The 16,035-nt window shown below is 39.1% G+C and overlaps 1 protein-coding gene across 1 annotated transcript in view; it reads left to right on the top strand.

The window, feature by feature from the left end:
* The window catches only part of TM4SF18 (transmembrane 4 L six family member 18), a 38,049-nt gene extending 25,238 nt beyond the window's left edge, over positions 1 to 12,811 (top strand). Inside the window, exon 6 of the mRNA XM_077160753.1 lies at positions 11,390 to 12,811. Coding sequence (XP_077016868.1) covers positions 11,390 to 11,455 — 66 coding nt within the window. The 3' untranslated portion in view covers positions 11,456 to 12,811. The remainder of the gene's footprint in view (positions 1 to 11,389) is intronic.
* The last annotated feature ends 3,224 nt before the right edge of the window (positions 12,812 to 16,035 follow it).

Raw genomic sequence — 16,035 nt, 5'->3', positions numbered from 1 at the left:
TATGAATTCTATGGGATTGGGGCCATGGGACAAACCCAAGCTACAGATGTCATATTGTAGAGTGGCCCCTCTTCTCCAAAAGCCTGAGAATTTCTTACAATGTCAAGCCTATAAACTCATCACATCCAGTGCTCTCTTTCCTTAGTTCTCCAATAGACTCCTCAGCCCTGTTACAAAATGATTTCTGGCAGGGCAACACCATCAGATTGCCAGACACATCCTAAATGTCTAAAACTTGTTTTTAAAAACAATATGTTACCATACATTGAGTAGATCATGAATAAACATCAGCTTAATGAGTCCTCCAAAGAATTGGAAACATTATCTAACAAAAGGGAATAGTCAAATGCAGTGTGACATACCTATCAATGAAATTATATATTAATATAGCTATCTCAAATTCCATTTTTGAAAAGCATATGCTAATGATATAATTTTAAGTAAAATAATTGGGTACAAATCCATGTGAAGTTTGAGTCCAACTTTTGTAAATAAACATATAATTATATATATATCTAAGGATGCACTTTCAGATACTTAGAAAAAAAGACTGGAAAATATCTAAATGTTAATAGTTAAAAATTATTGCCTAAAGATGGAATTATTCGTTATATTTCCTTTCTTTACACTGTTTTATATTTTCAAATTTTCCTTTTAAAATCCATTATTTCATTAACTAGAAAAAATAAATGTTATTAAAAAAGAATAAGTGCCCTCTAATTCCTTCTGCAAAATCCATTTAAGGAGTTAAAAATAGGAGAGAACTAGTCTAGAGACTAAGTATTCCAACTAATACTAATTGAGAATGATCACTATTCGATGTTTTTCTGCACTTATCTTTATTATTTTCCTTGTTTCTATTTCATTATTCTTCACATAACTTCTTAAATTGAATGCCTAATCCATTAATTTTCAACTCTTCTTCTTTTCTTAAACATTTTAAGACTATGCATTCACTTTTCTTTAAATACCACTTTGGCTGCATATCACAAGTTTTAAAACACTGTATTTTCCTTAGTTCAGTTATGAGTATTTCTAGTTTCCTTTATGATTTATGTCATCTTACATGAGTATTTTAATATATTTTTAAGTTTCCAAAGATATGAGTTTTTTCTTGTTTTTGTTTTTGACATTGATTTCTAACTTATTTGTGTTGTAGTCATAGAATGTGGGCTATATGATTCTTATTCTTTGAAAGTGGTCAAAGCTTGTTTAATGGCTAATTTTGGTAAATTTTCTGTGTGTTGATAAAGAAAGTTTTCCCCCCATATTGGGGTGTAGCATTCTATATGTTTCTTTTAGATCAAGTCGTTAATTTTGTTGTTCAGATTTTCAATAGCTTTGTTCTTTGCTTGATCTAGGGTTGCAAGGATTAAATGAGTGTGTGTGTACTATATATACACTAATTTGTATACTTGTATTGACATACATCTCAGGAAACACAGCTTGACACACAGGACATGATTTATAAGTAACCAATAGCATAGCCCACTTTAAAGATGCTCTCTGGAGTCAGATTGCCTGAGTTCAAATCCAGGCTCTCCCTTATGAGCTGTGTCATTTTGGCCCATGTTTACTTAGCATCTCTTTGTCTCAATTTCCAAACTGTAAAATAGGAATAATAATAAGGCTATCGTGGAGAGTGAAGCTTTTGGACCCAAGGCTATTAAATCCGAACCTGGGTGCAGTTGAAGCAGGTCTAAGATGACTGAGATCTGGAAATGCCACAGACGAAACAGAAAGCATAGGCAATGGGGAAGGTTGGTGACCACCAATAGGACAATTTGATACACAGCTTTGGGTCAGAGGTTTGGGGAGAGAAAAAATGTGAGATAGGAGATAGGCATTGCTAGACTGGTCAAAGTGCCTGGGGTCCAATGCTTCCTTTTGCCACGTGCTTGGAGACCATGTACATGGTAGCTGATGTGCATGTGTCCCTAAAGTCCCAGCTCCTCGTCCATACACTTCCACCATTTCCCCACTGAAAAGCTATAGGGAACATAGATGATTCAAGGTTACCATAAGGAAAACCATAACTATGCCTTTTCAGAAAGACTCCTCCTAGTTCTGCCTCCTGCTTTGATAGATGAACCCAGGAATTAGTGACAAAATTATAGTCCTGAAAGAATTGGAATATCTGGCAAAACCTGAGGCAAGGAATAAAGCTCAAGTATGCATACTGGGGTAGTATATTCAGTTCCTGGTGCAGCAGTAACGAAGTACTGTAACCTGGTAGTCTTAGAAAAACAGGCATTTATTTTCTTACAGTTCTGAAGTCTAGAAGTATGAAATCAAGGTACCAACAGTTCCTCCCTCTGAAGGCTCTAGGGAAGACTCCTTCCTTACTTCTTCTAGCTTGCAGTGGTTGCTGGCAGTCCTTGGTATTCCTTTCTTGTTTATGCATCACTCCAATTCTGCCTCTGTCCTTACATGGCATCTTGCCTGGTGTCTATGTCTCTCTGTCCAGATTTCCCTCTTCTTATGAGTACAAAAATTATATTGGATTTATGGCCCACCCCAATCCAGTATGGACTCATCTTAACATGATAATATCTGCAAACTATATTTCTAAATAAGGTCACCTTCACAGGTTCCAAGTGGACATGAATTTGGGGGGGATGCTATTCGACCCAGTACAGGCATAGAAGGTTGTGATGGTCAGGTACATGTGTCAACTTGGCCAGGTGGTGGTGCCCGGTTGTCTGTTTGGGCAAGCACTGGCCTGTCTGTTGCTGTGAAGATATTTCATGGACTTAAATCATGACCATTTTGGCTGCATCCACAGCTGATTGCATTTGCATTTAGCTAAAGGGAGTGCCTTCTGCAATGAGTGATGCTTAATCCAATTACTAGAAGGTTTTTAAGGACTCAGAAGAGACAATAACTCTTCCTGCTTCAGCCAGCCAGCCTCTCCTAGAGTTCACTGACAACCTTCATTGGAGCTGCCAGCTCATGGCCTGCCCTACATATCTTGTTGGACTCTACATCCCCACATTTACATGAGATATGTTTATAAAGTTTATATTTACAAGATTCTGTTTCTCTAGGGAACCCTAGCTAATACACGGGCAGAATACACAGATCTGGACTCTCTTTGTTTAGAAGGAGCACTGGGAACGACACACACACACACTCCCACCAATTTCACTCCTGCCCAATACCACATTAAAATCATAGTTAAGCTTTTTTTAAAAAAACATAAACCCACAATTATTGGGAGAGAAAGGGGAGGAAGCACATTATTAAAAATCTGGAAGTTGCAGAACAGATGGATAAAAGGTAAATGATGACACCAACTCAAGAAACCTGAAAATCCCAAGCTACCTGTCAGTGGGGGAAGCTGAGACTCAACTGATTTACACCTCAGACTCAAAACACTCCCAAATTCATATCATTAGGTACCTCTGGAATGAAGGGAGGCCACTGAAACAAAAAGGAAGAATTAGATGAGTTTCTGTATTCCTTCTTTTCTCCGTGCCATTGGAACCAGCAGCATATGCCTGAAAGTTTATTCTCTGGAAAGGATAAATTGGTCTCAGAAGGGAGGAAACTAGATACAGCTAAAAATATGGATACTATTTCAAAACAGAGTGACTGGAGCTTCCTAAATGTTGAATGCTGAGATTCACCTCACTACTGCTTGCCCCCCAACCAGCCCCCAGGCCCCAAAGCCTTAACTCAGTCAAATCTCAGAAAACTGGCTGTCAGAATTTTACCTTCTAATTAGAGACTCTGGGTTATCTGGCCAGCCCAAGAGGGAAAAACATAGGTACTAACTGTAGTAGGCTGAATAATCCCCCTAAACACACACACACACACACACACACACACAAAATGCCATGTCTTAATCCCTGGACACTGTAAATATCTTAAAAGAGACTCTGTAGATGTGATTAAATCTTAAAGTGGGGGGATTATCCTGGATTATTCAGATGACCTCAATGTAAATACAAGGGTCCTTATAAGAGAGAGGCAGGAAGATAAATCAGAGAAAGTAGGTGAAAGTCAGAGAAGAGAGAAGATGCTTTACTGCTGGCTTTGAAGATGGAGGAAGGGTATACACAAGCCAAGGAATGTAGATAATCCTGAGAAGCTGGAAATGCCATTGAAACATTCTCCCCTGGAGCCTCCAGAAGGAACACTGCCTTAACGACACATTGATTTTAACCCAGTGAAATATATATATATATATATACATAGTGTGTGTGTGTGTGTTGGGGAGGTGGGGGTGGTGCATGGTCCAGGAATCAAACCCGAGTCTCCCACATGGAAGGCAAGATTTCTACCACTGAACTACCCATGCACCCTAACCCAGTGAAATTGATTTAGGACCTTTGGACTTTTTTCCTCCAGAACTATAAGATAAGAAATTAATATTGCTTTGTGCTACTGTTTGTGGTTATTTATTAAAGCAGAAAAGAAAACTACTACACTGACACTGGGAATTTCTCAATAACATGCTTCACCCAGCAATGATGTTCAGAGTCAATAAGTGCTATGCACATACTTGGTTTCCAGCCAGCTTTTTCCTCCACTCATAAACATAAGCAGATAGACAAGGATCCTCAGATATCTGATGAAAGCCTCTTACATGAAAGACAGAGACCAAAACAAAATAGAAAAAGAAAAATTTGGAGGAATGACTCTCTAAATGGAGAGCCATTCAGACATACTTGGGAGCTAACACCCCAGAGTGTCCCTCAGCCAATAAGAGATGATGGATAAACTCTGTAACTTCCTTGCCCCTTGTAGGATAATTCTGAAGGTGGCAATGCAGAGTCTTCTGGAAAGTCCCCAGCCAGGCTAAGCCAAATTTGACTTCTTTAAAATTGATCAATTTAGAGAGAAGAAAAATTTATTAAAAGGAGAGGGAGAGGTCACTACTATCCTCCAAAAGGTAAGAGAAAATAAGAGAAGATCTGAAACAAAATGAGGATGGTACTTCAAAAGGAATATTCATAGAAAACTTTCATATTGGAAGAGTCTTGAGCAAATTTTAGTTTAAGGAAACACTCCAGTACAAAATCCCAAGAACTGGCTTAATGTTGAGGTCTTGAGAACTTCATCACATTCTCCAAAATTTGTAAGTAAACCAGGCTTGGTCCTGCAGGTTTTTCCATTCCCATCAAATGTCTGTGCATCCTTAGGAATTCTGATTGTGGTAGAGTTCATAACTTATCATTCTAGGCATTAAGATTAATAGGCTTGAATGATTCTAAAGATGTTTTGGAAGAATTTTTTCGTAACTATTGCCAAAAATGGGAGCCTGAGGTCCTTAGAGAACAACCAAATACAGCTTCTGGGTTTCCCTTCTTCCTTTTTATGTTCAATGGGACTGTAGTTCTTTACTTTTAGAACCACTCTATCTAATGCAGGGATATGACAGAAGATATCCAGATATAGCTGGGATTCCTTCGGACTTCTCTGACTGGGAGCCCAGGTCTCTTCTGCAGACCAAGAACACAGAATCCTGCTGAATAGGCACCACTGAGCTCTCATTGCCTCAGGGCATCCAGATGAGGCTATTCCTGAAGGACCTAGAAGAGGGTACCCAGGAAATGAGGAAAGAAGGAAGTGATGAGGCCTTGGGAGCTTCCACCCGAGGGGCAAGATAGGTTACAGTGGTTTAGACTTGCAACTCTAGGGAACCTATCAAGTCCACTGTAGTGGGAATCTCTGGTTAAGTACAGTTGCTGCCTGCAATGGAAAAGTCTTTTCATCAGCTTCTCTGAAATGGAAAATGAGGCCCCTAGGAGTTTCTTGGTGTTCTTAGAAATGACAGAGCAAGTCTCTTTCCACCTACTCTGCCAAAATGCAGAGATGCCCATTCCTAGATGCAGGGGCAGGAGATTGAAGGGAAACATTTGTAGGAATTGGAGAGGTCTTGAGTCAGTCTCTTTAATACTAGAAAAATTCAAAGGATGAGTTTCTTTGGGCCTAAGATCTAAGATGATAACCATAGGAAGAGTGAGACAGACCTAAAGAGCTCAGATTTCCAGACAAGATTAATCTTCATTAATTATAGGTTTTAGAGCTCAGGAATCAATAATAGGATTTGATTTCTTATGTTAAGAGGAATTATGAATGAGTGATGTGAAAACCATCAAGGGCAAGTGTGTTTGGGGAATAAGATATTCATTCAATCTCAAAGTATAACCTCCGAGATTACTTATTAGTTACAAAGAGGAAAAGATAACTTCAGACTAGAGAAATCTGGCAGATAACAATTTCTCTGTGTGAGTCCCCTCTTGGCCTACCCTGTAGGACTCCTGGAGAAAGTGCCTCTACAGGTTGCTGACTTCCTGTATCTCTCTCCCTGAGGATGTTCTCAAGTTGTAAGAACATACTTGAACCACACATAGAGCCATTCAGACATACTTGGGAGTTAACACCCCAGAGTGTCCCTCAGCCAACCAGAGATGATGGATAAACTCTGTAACTTCTTTGCCCCTTGTAGGATAATTCTGAGGGTGGTAATGCAGAGTCTTCTGGAAAGTCCCCAGCCAGGCTAAGCCAAAATTGACCTCTGCAGTAATCCATTCATTTACTAGCTTTTTTTCTCTTCTTTTTCTCACTTTCCTACCAACACATTGTGCTTTCTGGGATTTCCTCCCAAATACTCCTTGTCCATGACCTGCTTTTGGGCAACCTCAACCAGGACACCAGCAAGGGCCAACGGATATCGCAGGCCTCCTGATGTGAGGCATGGGGAGTACCCAACATCTCCTATGTGCTGTCCTTGTCAGAAAATGTTTAACCTGAATCCGATAATAAAGAAACAGTCAGACTGACCCAGACTGTGGGACATTCAACAAAACAGCCAGGCTGTGCTCTTCAAAATGTAAATGTACTTTTAAAAAGCCAATAAACTGTTCTAAAATAAAGGAGTTTAAGAATAATGACAACCAAGTAGAATGCATGTCCTTTGATTGGATCCTGGATCAGAAGAAAGAACAAGTAATAAAGGGCATTATTGAGACAATTGGGGAAATTTGATTATAGGCTATATATTAGACAAGATTTTTGTATCAATGTTAAATTTCTTGGTGTGGTAATTGTGTGAGAATGCCATTATTCTTAGGTGATGCATGGTGAAGTATGTTATGCATATAACAACTTACTCTCAAAAAAATTCAGAGAATAATTAAACATATATACAGAGATAAACCCAATGGATCCCCTCATCTACATTATACCAGAGCAGTTCTGGCATATCAACCTCAGACAATGTCAGCCACCTTTTGATCCATGTTTCAGCCAACCATCCTAATTGTTGAACGCAGATCCTACATTCCTACATTGAATGCAGAATCTCTGCTTAGAGGGCCCATATCAATAAATTCAGTTTGATCCAACTTTATATTCCTTCCACCATTATCCCTCACCCTTAATATCCATTCCCACACATAGTCCCCTGATTTCTGTCTATATAGATTGGAAAACTCATGCAGTTCTTTTGGAGTATAGATACCTCCTGATGGGTCACACTTTGTACCTCATCTTTCTAGGCCTGTTGGGACTTCAGTGTGGTCAAAGGTCTTGAAGAGAAGAGGGATGGTGGGGGTGAGTTACGAAAATAATTCAAAGTGTCTTTCAAGTCAATTACCTCAGGACATTCCATTGTAGTTTCAGTTGCTGAAGAAGATTAATGGCTCCAGACCAAAGAGTGAGAGCTCTTTCCCCAGGGGAGGCGGTTATAGGTTCAGCAGGCACTGAAGGGTTAATTTCTTTAGGTGGAGTTTGGATGGGAGAGTCCTCTGGGCAGACTGGAGCACAGGAAACTGTTTTCTTAAGGTAGGCTGTAGCTTGGGAAGCTCTTTCCACAGGGCAGGTTGGAGGCTGGGTGGCTCTTCCTTAGGCTAGACCATTGCAGGTCTATCTAGCAGAGAGTCAGCAGATCCCTGGGTTTCTCTGTCTCCATTGTCATCATTATCAAGCCTCCACATCCCAGGTTTCAGGATCCCACCCTTCTCCATTCAAATCCCTTTCCTTAACAGCAGACACCCTACAAGGCTGAGATTTTAGTCTACGCTGTAGATGGGCTACTCACACAATAAGGCTGTGACTGGTTTTCAGAGATCTCAAGTCTACAACCACAAGAAATAAGATTTCCTCACAGGGCACACATGAAAACTTTTATATCTTTCATATGATGCTTATGTTGCAAATTTGAAGCCTTCAGCGCAACCCTTTCCCTCATAACTGTATCCAGCCTAACTAACGACCAGCCAATGTCATTATACTTCTGAATTTCATAAAACTCCGTTAAGGTGTCAGAAACACTCTCATCCAGAGCCTTGCCTCATAGAGCATGCAATTAACATAATCAAATTATGATATTTTGAGTATCTCTATTGCCAACTCACCCCATGGACTGTCAGTGCCATCTTGATGATTGGAAACAGAGTCATTTAGTGCCTCTGAGTCTAATCAAAGTAGAAAACCAACTGTAAAAAAACATTTTTTAAAGGAAATATCTTATAAAACTTGTAAGAGGAGGTGGTTTCCTAGATTTTACACCAAAAGCATGAACAATGAAGAAAGAAATAGATAAATGGGAACTCCTCAAAATTAAACACTTTTGTGCATCAGAGAACTTTGTCAAGAAAGTAAAAAGGCAGCCTACACAATGGCAGATAATATTTGGAAACCACATATCAGACAAATGTTTAGTATTTAGAATATACAAAGAGATTCTTCAACTCAACAACAAAAAGACAAACAAGCCAATTTAAAAATGGGCAAAAGACATGAACACTTCTCAGAAGAGGAATACAAATGGCTAAAAGGCACAGGAAAAGATGCTCAGCTTCCCTGGCTATTAGGGAAATGCAAATCAAAACTACAATGAGATATCACCTCACACCCACCAGAATGGCCATTATCAAAAAAACAGAAAATGATATGTGCTGGAGAGAATGCAGAGAAAGAGGCACACTTATCCACTGTTGGTGGGAATGTAAAATGGTACAACCGATGTGGAAAGCAGTTTGGCAGTTCTCAGGAAACTAAGTATAGAATTGCAATATGCTCAGGTAATCCCATTGCTAGGTATCTATTCAGAGGACATGAGGGCAAGAACAAAAACAGACATTTGCACATCAATGTGAATTGCCAAGAGATGGAAACACAGCAAATGTCCATCAACAGATAAGTGGCTAAACTAGCTGTGGTATATATATATATATATAATGGAATATTATGCAGCTGTAAGACATAATAAAGTCATAAAGCATGTAATAACATGGATGGATCTTGAAGACATTATGCTGAGTGAGATTAGCCAGAAACAAAAGGATAAAAACTGTATGGTCTCACTGATATGAACTAACATTAATGAGTGAACTTGAAGAATTTCAGTTAAGAACACAGGTTATCAGGAGATAGAAATAGGGTAGAGATTGGGTAGTTGGTGCTGATGGAATACAGATTGTACAACAGGACTGATTATAAAAATTCAGAAACGGATAGCACACTACTACCTGATTGTAGCACAATAATGTAAGCACACTGAATGAAGCTGAATGTGAGTATGATAGAGGGAGGAGGGAGGGAGTACGTACGAAACCAGAAGGAAAGTTAGACAATAAAGACTGAGATGGTATAATCTAGGAATGCCTAAAGCATACAATGATAGTGACTAAATGTACAAATTAAAAAATGTTTTTGCATGAGGAAGAACAGAGGAATGTCATTATTGCAGGGTGTTGAAGATAGATGGTCATTCATATTTTAAAACTTCAACTTCTGTGTGAGACAAAGCAAGGAATGTTTATTTGCTACAAAATTTGTATTCTTACTAGTGCATTTCCTAATTTAACTTATATGGTCAGTTTAATTGAACACCATAAGTACATGGAACCTTGAATAGGGCATGAGATTTTGTTGGTTTGTCCAGGAAAGTGTGATGCTCTGATAAATCCCAGAGCGATTTCAACAATGAATAAAAAAGTATTTGCAAAGTCCCCTTGGGGAATGGGGAGAAAGGGGAAAAAGCTCAACTTCCCCATTTGGAGAATTCCTGATAGTCTTGCAAGCAGTGGGGACAATCAAATCAATAAGCCGAGCCCTTGATCTTCGGTTTGTTCATATGAAACTTATTCCTACAAAGGATAGGCTAAGTCTACTTAAAATGAGGCATTAAGAATCACCCCCAGAGAACCTCTTTTGTTGCTCAGATGTGTCTCTCTAAGCCAACACAGCAAGCAAACTCACTGCCATCCCCCCCTCTATGTGGGACATGACTCCCAGGGTATAAACCTCCCTGGCAACATGGGACAGAAATCCTGGGATGAGCTGGAACTCAGCATCAAGGGATTGAGAAAAACTTCTCAACCAAAAGGCGGAAGAGAGAAATGAGACAAAATAAAGCATCAGTGACTGAGAGATTTCAAACACAGTGGAGAGGTTATCCTGCAGGTTGCAAGTTATTCTTACACATTATATAGATGTCCTCTTTTTAGTTTATGGTATATTAGAGTGGCTAGAGGGAAGCACCTGAAACTTTAGACCTGTGTTCCAGTAGCCATGTTTCTTGAAGACTATTGTATAATGATACAGCTTTTGCAATGCGACTGTGTGATTGTGAAAATGTTGTGTCTGATGCTCCTTTTATCCAGGGTATGGACGGATGAGTTAAAAAAAATAAGGATTAAATAAATAAATAAATAAATAAATAAATAATGGAGTGGAGGGTGGGATAAAGGGTAAAACATTGAGAGGGCAAGGGGTATCGGATGCATGATTTTTTCTTTTTTCTTTTTATTTCTTTTGCTGGAGTGATGCAAATGTTCTCAAAACGATCCTGGTGATGAATACATAACTATGTGAGGATACTGTAAGCCACTGACTGTGTACCATGTATGGACTGTATATGTGTGAAAATTTCTCAATAAAAATATATTTTTTTAAAGGGGAAAAACGTCTAGTATAACTAAGAGAATTTTCAAAGCAAAATACACTTTCAGTGTTACCTTGTACACTGAATTCTAAATCCAATTCCTTAGTCTTTTGGAGTAGCATGAACTGGATTATTTCTATACTTCTCTCTCTGTGGGCTTAGATTTCAGCTTTCTTGGGCCATGAACATCAGTAACACCTGATTTTCACATCCTCCCCCCACCCCCGCCCAACAACAACAAAAAGACTGAATCAAAAGAACATGGCTCTTCTGGGGTACACAGCAGTTTTAAACCAGCACAGTGGTCTTGCCTGGCATTGATGTTTTGTGTCCAACACAACACCACAATCCAGCCGTGAGGGCCAGACCAGCTCCTAGCTGCAGGGGTCAATAATACTAGGCCAGCTTCTAGATGTCAGGGGCTTCCTTTTCCCTTCTCATCGGTTCTCAGTATCTTCCCACTCTTCCTTTCTATGCCTCGTTCCACAGGTATCCAGTCGCTTGCGGAGTCTACCCCACACTGTGAACACCTGCATTTACAGCACCTTAACCTGAGAAGGACAAGAGGCGCCCAGCGCAACTGAATCTATCTGCCCCCGCTACTAGCTACTTGCCTTATTTAAACTCTTCTAATCTGCTTGATTGTTTTCCTCAGAGTAGTCCTAGATTGCAAGAGAATTCAGTGGTAAGGGCACCAGCCAGGTTTTGAGGCCCAGGTTTAAATTCCAGCAATAACACCTAATTGTTTTGGGGCAATTCGTTTAGAGGCTTCAAGTCCCAGATTCCACATCTATAAAAAGAGTTTAATAAATTTCCCTTCTAGGGTTGCTGACACAATTCGAGCTAATGTTTCAAAAGTGGCTAGAGAAGAGCTGGCTTTCAATAAATGGTTGTTATTAGTAGAAGTGATAGGAAGAATTTAAATCCTGTAAAATTTGTTGACATCTTCCCTCACCTTGCTCCTCCATAATTTATATCCATTGCTCTGTCTTGTTGGAAATTAGAAATAGAACATACAGTATGAGAAAAATGTAGCATTTGTTGATATACAAGTATACACACTTAAGCTATGGAAGCTGACTACTAAGGTATTCACGAAAGGAGTATTTGACTTGGAATCGAGGGACTTACGTTCGACTCCCAAGGCCAGAATTTGGTAAGTGTGCCTCTTACAGTAAGTTACTTGACCTTCTAAGCTTTAGATCTGTCTTCTATAAAATAGGCCAATGTTTTAAGGGTTGCAGAGGGCAATATTTTTCTTTTATCAGGTATTACATACATTGTGAAGCATTTTTCAAACATAAGGCATGTGCTGGTTTGAAAGGAAGTATGCCCCCTAAGAAAAGCCATGTTTTAATATAAATCCTATTTCATAAAGGTAGAATAATCCCTATTCAATACTGTATATTTGAAACTGTAATGAGATCATCTCCCTGGTTGATATAATTTAGTCAAGAATGGTTGTTAAGCTGGATTAGGGGATGACATGTCTCCACCCATTTGGGTGGATCTTGGTTGGTTTATTGGAGTCCTATAAAAGAAGAAATATTTTGGAGAATGAGAGATTCAGAGAGAGCAATACTATGAAGCAGAGAGTCTACCAGCCAGCGGCCTTTGGAGATGAAGAAGGAAGACGCCTCCCAGGGAGCTTCATGAAACTGGAAGCCAGGATAGAAAGCTAGAAGATGACACTGTATTCGCCACGTGCCCTTCCAGCTGAGAGAGAACCCTGACTGTGTTTGCCATGTGCCTTCTCACTTGAGAGAGAGACCCTGAACTTCATCGGCCTTCTTGAACCAAGGTACTTTTTCCTGGATGCCTCAGATTGGACATTTCTATAGACTTGTTTTAATTGGGACATTTCCTCAGCCTTAGAGCTGTAAACTAGCAACTCATTAAATTCCCCCCTTTTAAAAGCCATTCCGTTTCTGGTATATTGCATTTCAGCAGCTAGCAAACTAGAACATAAGCTTTAGATCTGTCTTCTATAAAATAGGCTGATGTTATAAGGGTTGCAGAGAGCAATATTTTTCTTTTATCAGGTATTACATACATTGTGAAGCATTTTTCAAACATAAGGCACTATTATCATTAGATTGTGATGTGCATTTTCATGTCCTCTATTTATTTTTTAAACTTTTTTTCAGCCCTGGCATGGAAAAACCAGGAATGAATCAAAATTTTCCTCCAGTGTGTTTGAGCTCACATGCTCATGCCAAATTCAACAAATCTTAGCTAAGTAAGTTGTTTTATGCTGTTGGGCTACAGACCAAGAAAATAGACAAATGATGCTAACCAACTTCAAATACTGCTGTATGAAAATAGCTGATCCTCTCAGGGCTATGCAGGAAAGAAAGGACAGACATGCACAAGTTATTTCCATCTTGGCAAGCCATAAAATGTAAATATAACATTACCTAAGAAAAAGTGCTTGTGGGGGAATGAAAGAGAGAGAGAGATTCTAGTTCAATTCAGATTCCTTGGTTATATACAGAGATGAATAAAAATATAAAGGGGAATATTTATCAGCATCACTTTGTTGTCTAAGGAAAGGCGCTAACTTCTTGTAAATATACCCACTGAATATATCGGACTAGGGCCTGTGTCCTCACAGGAGCCCTTATGTTAATCACCATTACCCTCATGTCATAGATAAGAAGACTTGGAACTTGTCCCCAACTACATAGCTAATAAATGGTAGAGGTAGTTCTGTTTGATTTAAACACATTAAACTTCTTTGTTTGCATTAGTGTGGGCATCTATTGAGGAACAAAATGCTAGCTGAAAAGTCCCTCTATTATCAACAGTGCATAGTAAAATTCATGTTCCTATGAGGATGAGGAAGAAAGTAAAATTAGTCGGTGAAGAAGCCTTTGACAGCCTATTTAAGGAGTCCATTACCTGCTTGGGAAGTGGGTCCTTTCCATACAGCTGGTCTGAGCCGCAGTGGCAGGGAAGTTCTTCCACATGCAGAGATAGATCTGTTGACCTCTAGTTTCCAACTCTCCAATCCAATTGCGTTGTCTCCTTAAGGCCAGAAAGCCTGACTCTAATCCCTCTCATGCAAGGTCCATCGTTTCTGACCTGGCTCTTATCTCCAACTCTTTAAACTGTGTCTCAGAGGGCTTGAGACATGAATCCCTTCCTCTTCCTGTTGGTTCTCCTGTAGGTGGTTTCTCTACACACTGTGCCCTTTCCATTCTACTTTCTCTGAATTCTTTCCAACATCTGAAGGTGGCATTTAAATTTGTGAAAGCAGTGGGATGCTCATCCAACTTCCTCTTAAAATTCACCAAAGGATTCACAAATATGACCAGCCTTGTGATATCACATCCTGGAAGTTTTGACCTATGTACAATTTAGCAGTGTTTCTTATGAGGAAGAATTATTGCCTCATTTTTTTTTTAAACTTGGGCAGGCACCAGGAATTGAACCTGGGTCTCTGGCATAGCAGACGAGACCTCTGCCTGCTGAGCCACCATGACCCACTCATCTCATTAATTTTTAATGCAAAATATATATATATATATACACTCTGTTGATTTTTAAAAATCAAATAATATATAAATGAAATGCATTTTCCTTGTAAAAGAATTTTAAAATATAATAATCCTCTCTGCTCCTCCTCAGAGCAGTTTTTAGTTTACATTCCCTTTCAGACATTTTTGTAAATGTTTAAAATATCTATATATGTTCATGGGAAATATGTACTTGGATTTTCTGTGCTTTTAAAAATAAACTGTATTTATTTTTACAGGCAGGCGGTGCCTGCTCATGCAAAAAAAAGAAAAAGAAAAAGATAAACTGTATTACATCTGTAATAGGAAAGGTGAGGCTGCAATTTAAATGAAAGAAGGAAACCTCTAGATACTAATACGGAAAGGTGCCTAAGACATGGGGTAGAGTGGATAAAAGCAAGCTGCAGAATACTATATGACATATGATTGTGCTGCCTTAACATTTCAACTTTGGGTTCCTAAACCTAAACCAGAACAACAGTCTAATTCCTAATAGGCCCTGTGGCTTTCAAGTTATAAATTCTCAAACAACCTAGCAGTGACAGATACCCAAATTTAAGACAATATACAGGACAAAACAATGGCAAATAAAATTTCCAGTTCCTTTCCTTGGTATCGTAACCTTGGGCAAGGCACTTTATATTATCTGTTAAAAAAAAAAAGCCTTGTTATTATTTTTTTGGGGGGGTGGGGTGCATGGTCTGGAAATCGAGCCCAGGTCTCCCTCATGGAAGCAAACATTCTACCACTGAACCACAAAATGCAAGATTATGCCTCATTGTTATTTTTTGCTTTTATTTTATTTTTGTATTTTTGTATTTTTTGCCTCATTATTTTTTAGTGCAAAAAAGCATGCACTCTGTTGATTTTTAAAAATCAAATAATATATACTATATAGAATATATAATATGTATAATTATACATTATATATATCTTAGAGATATAAAGAAGAAAAAGAAGTGATTCGTTAGATTGTGAGAGTTGTAATCTAGAGGGGCCAAGAAAACACTGCCTGAAAATTTAAGCAGCAATGCAAAAGCAGTTTGCAGTTCAGTATTAGAATGTGTTGCAGCTGGTGAATTCGGAAAGCGGGAGACGTGTGTCAGCTGCAATGGTCAGGGAAGGCTTCACTGAAGAGGTAAAGCTTTGGTTGACCTTGAAGAATAGGAAAATTTGGATAAGCCAATGAAGGGACAAAGGGAGACAAGGCATAGCGGCCTGGAGAATTGGTATGAATAAGATCAGATGAATCCAGAAAGTGAACTGAAAGAAGGTAGAAAGGGAGGTCTATACCATTTATTAAGTGTTGCCTGTGTGCCAGGTTCCTCTCATGGTCCTCAAAGTTCCCTGCAACATGCACTGCTACTTTTAATTTCCACATCTTCCTAATCAGGTAAGTAATGTTGCTATCATTTTATAAATGAAGAATTACACTCGGTCACACAGCTGGTAAGTGACAGAGGTAAGCGTCTGACTCCGGTGTCCCTGCATTTTCCCCACCCCACACGTGTCCTTAAGAAGACGACTTCCTAGGACAGAGACCCTCTTAGTGAATGAAGGAGACGGGCTTGTCATATCAGCTTGGGGGCTGGGTTATGGAGGGTTTTAAATGTCAAA

This window comes from Tamandua tetradactyla, chromosome 5, assembly GCF_023851605.1.
Source record: "Tamandua tetradactyla isolate mTamTet1 chromosome 5, mTamTet1.pri, whole genome shotgun sequence".
Lineage (NCBI taxonomy): Eukaryota > Metazoa > Chordata > Mammalia > Pilosa > Myrmecophagidae > Tamandua > Tamandua tetradactyla.
Note: the sequence above shows the minus strand (reverse complement) of the source record. Positions and strands in the feature narration are given on the sequence as shown.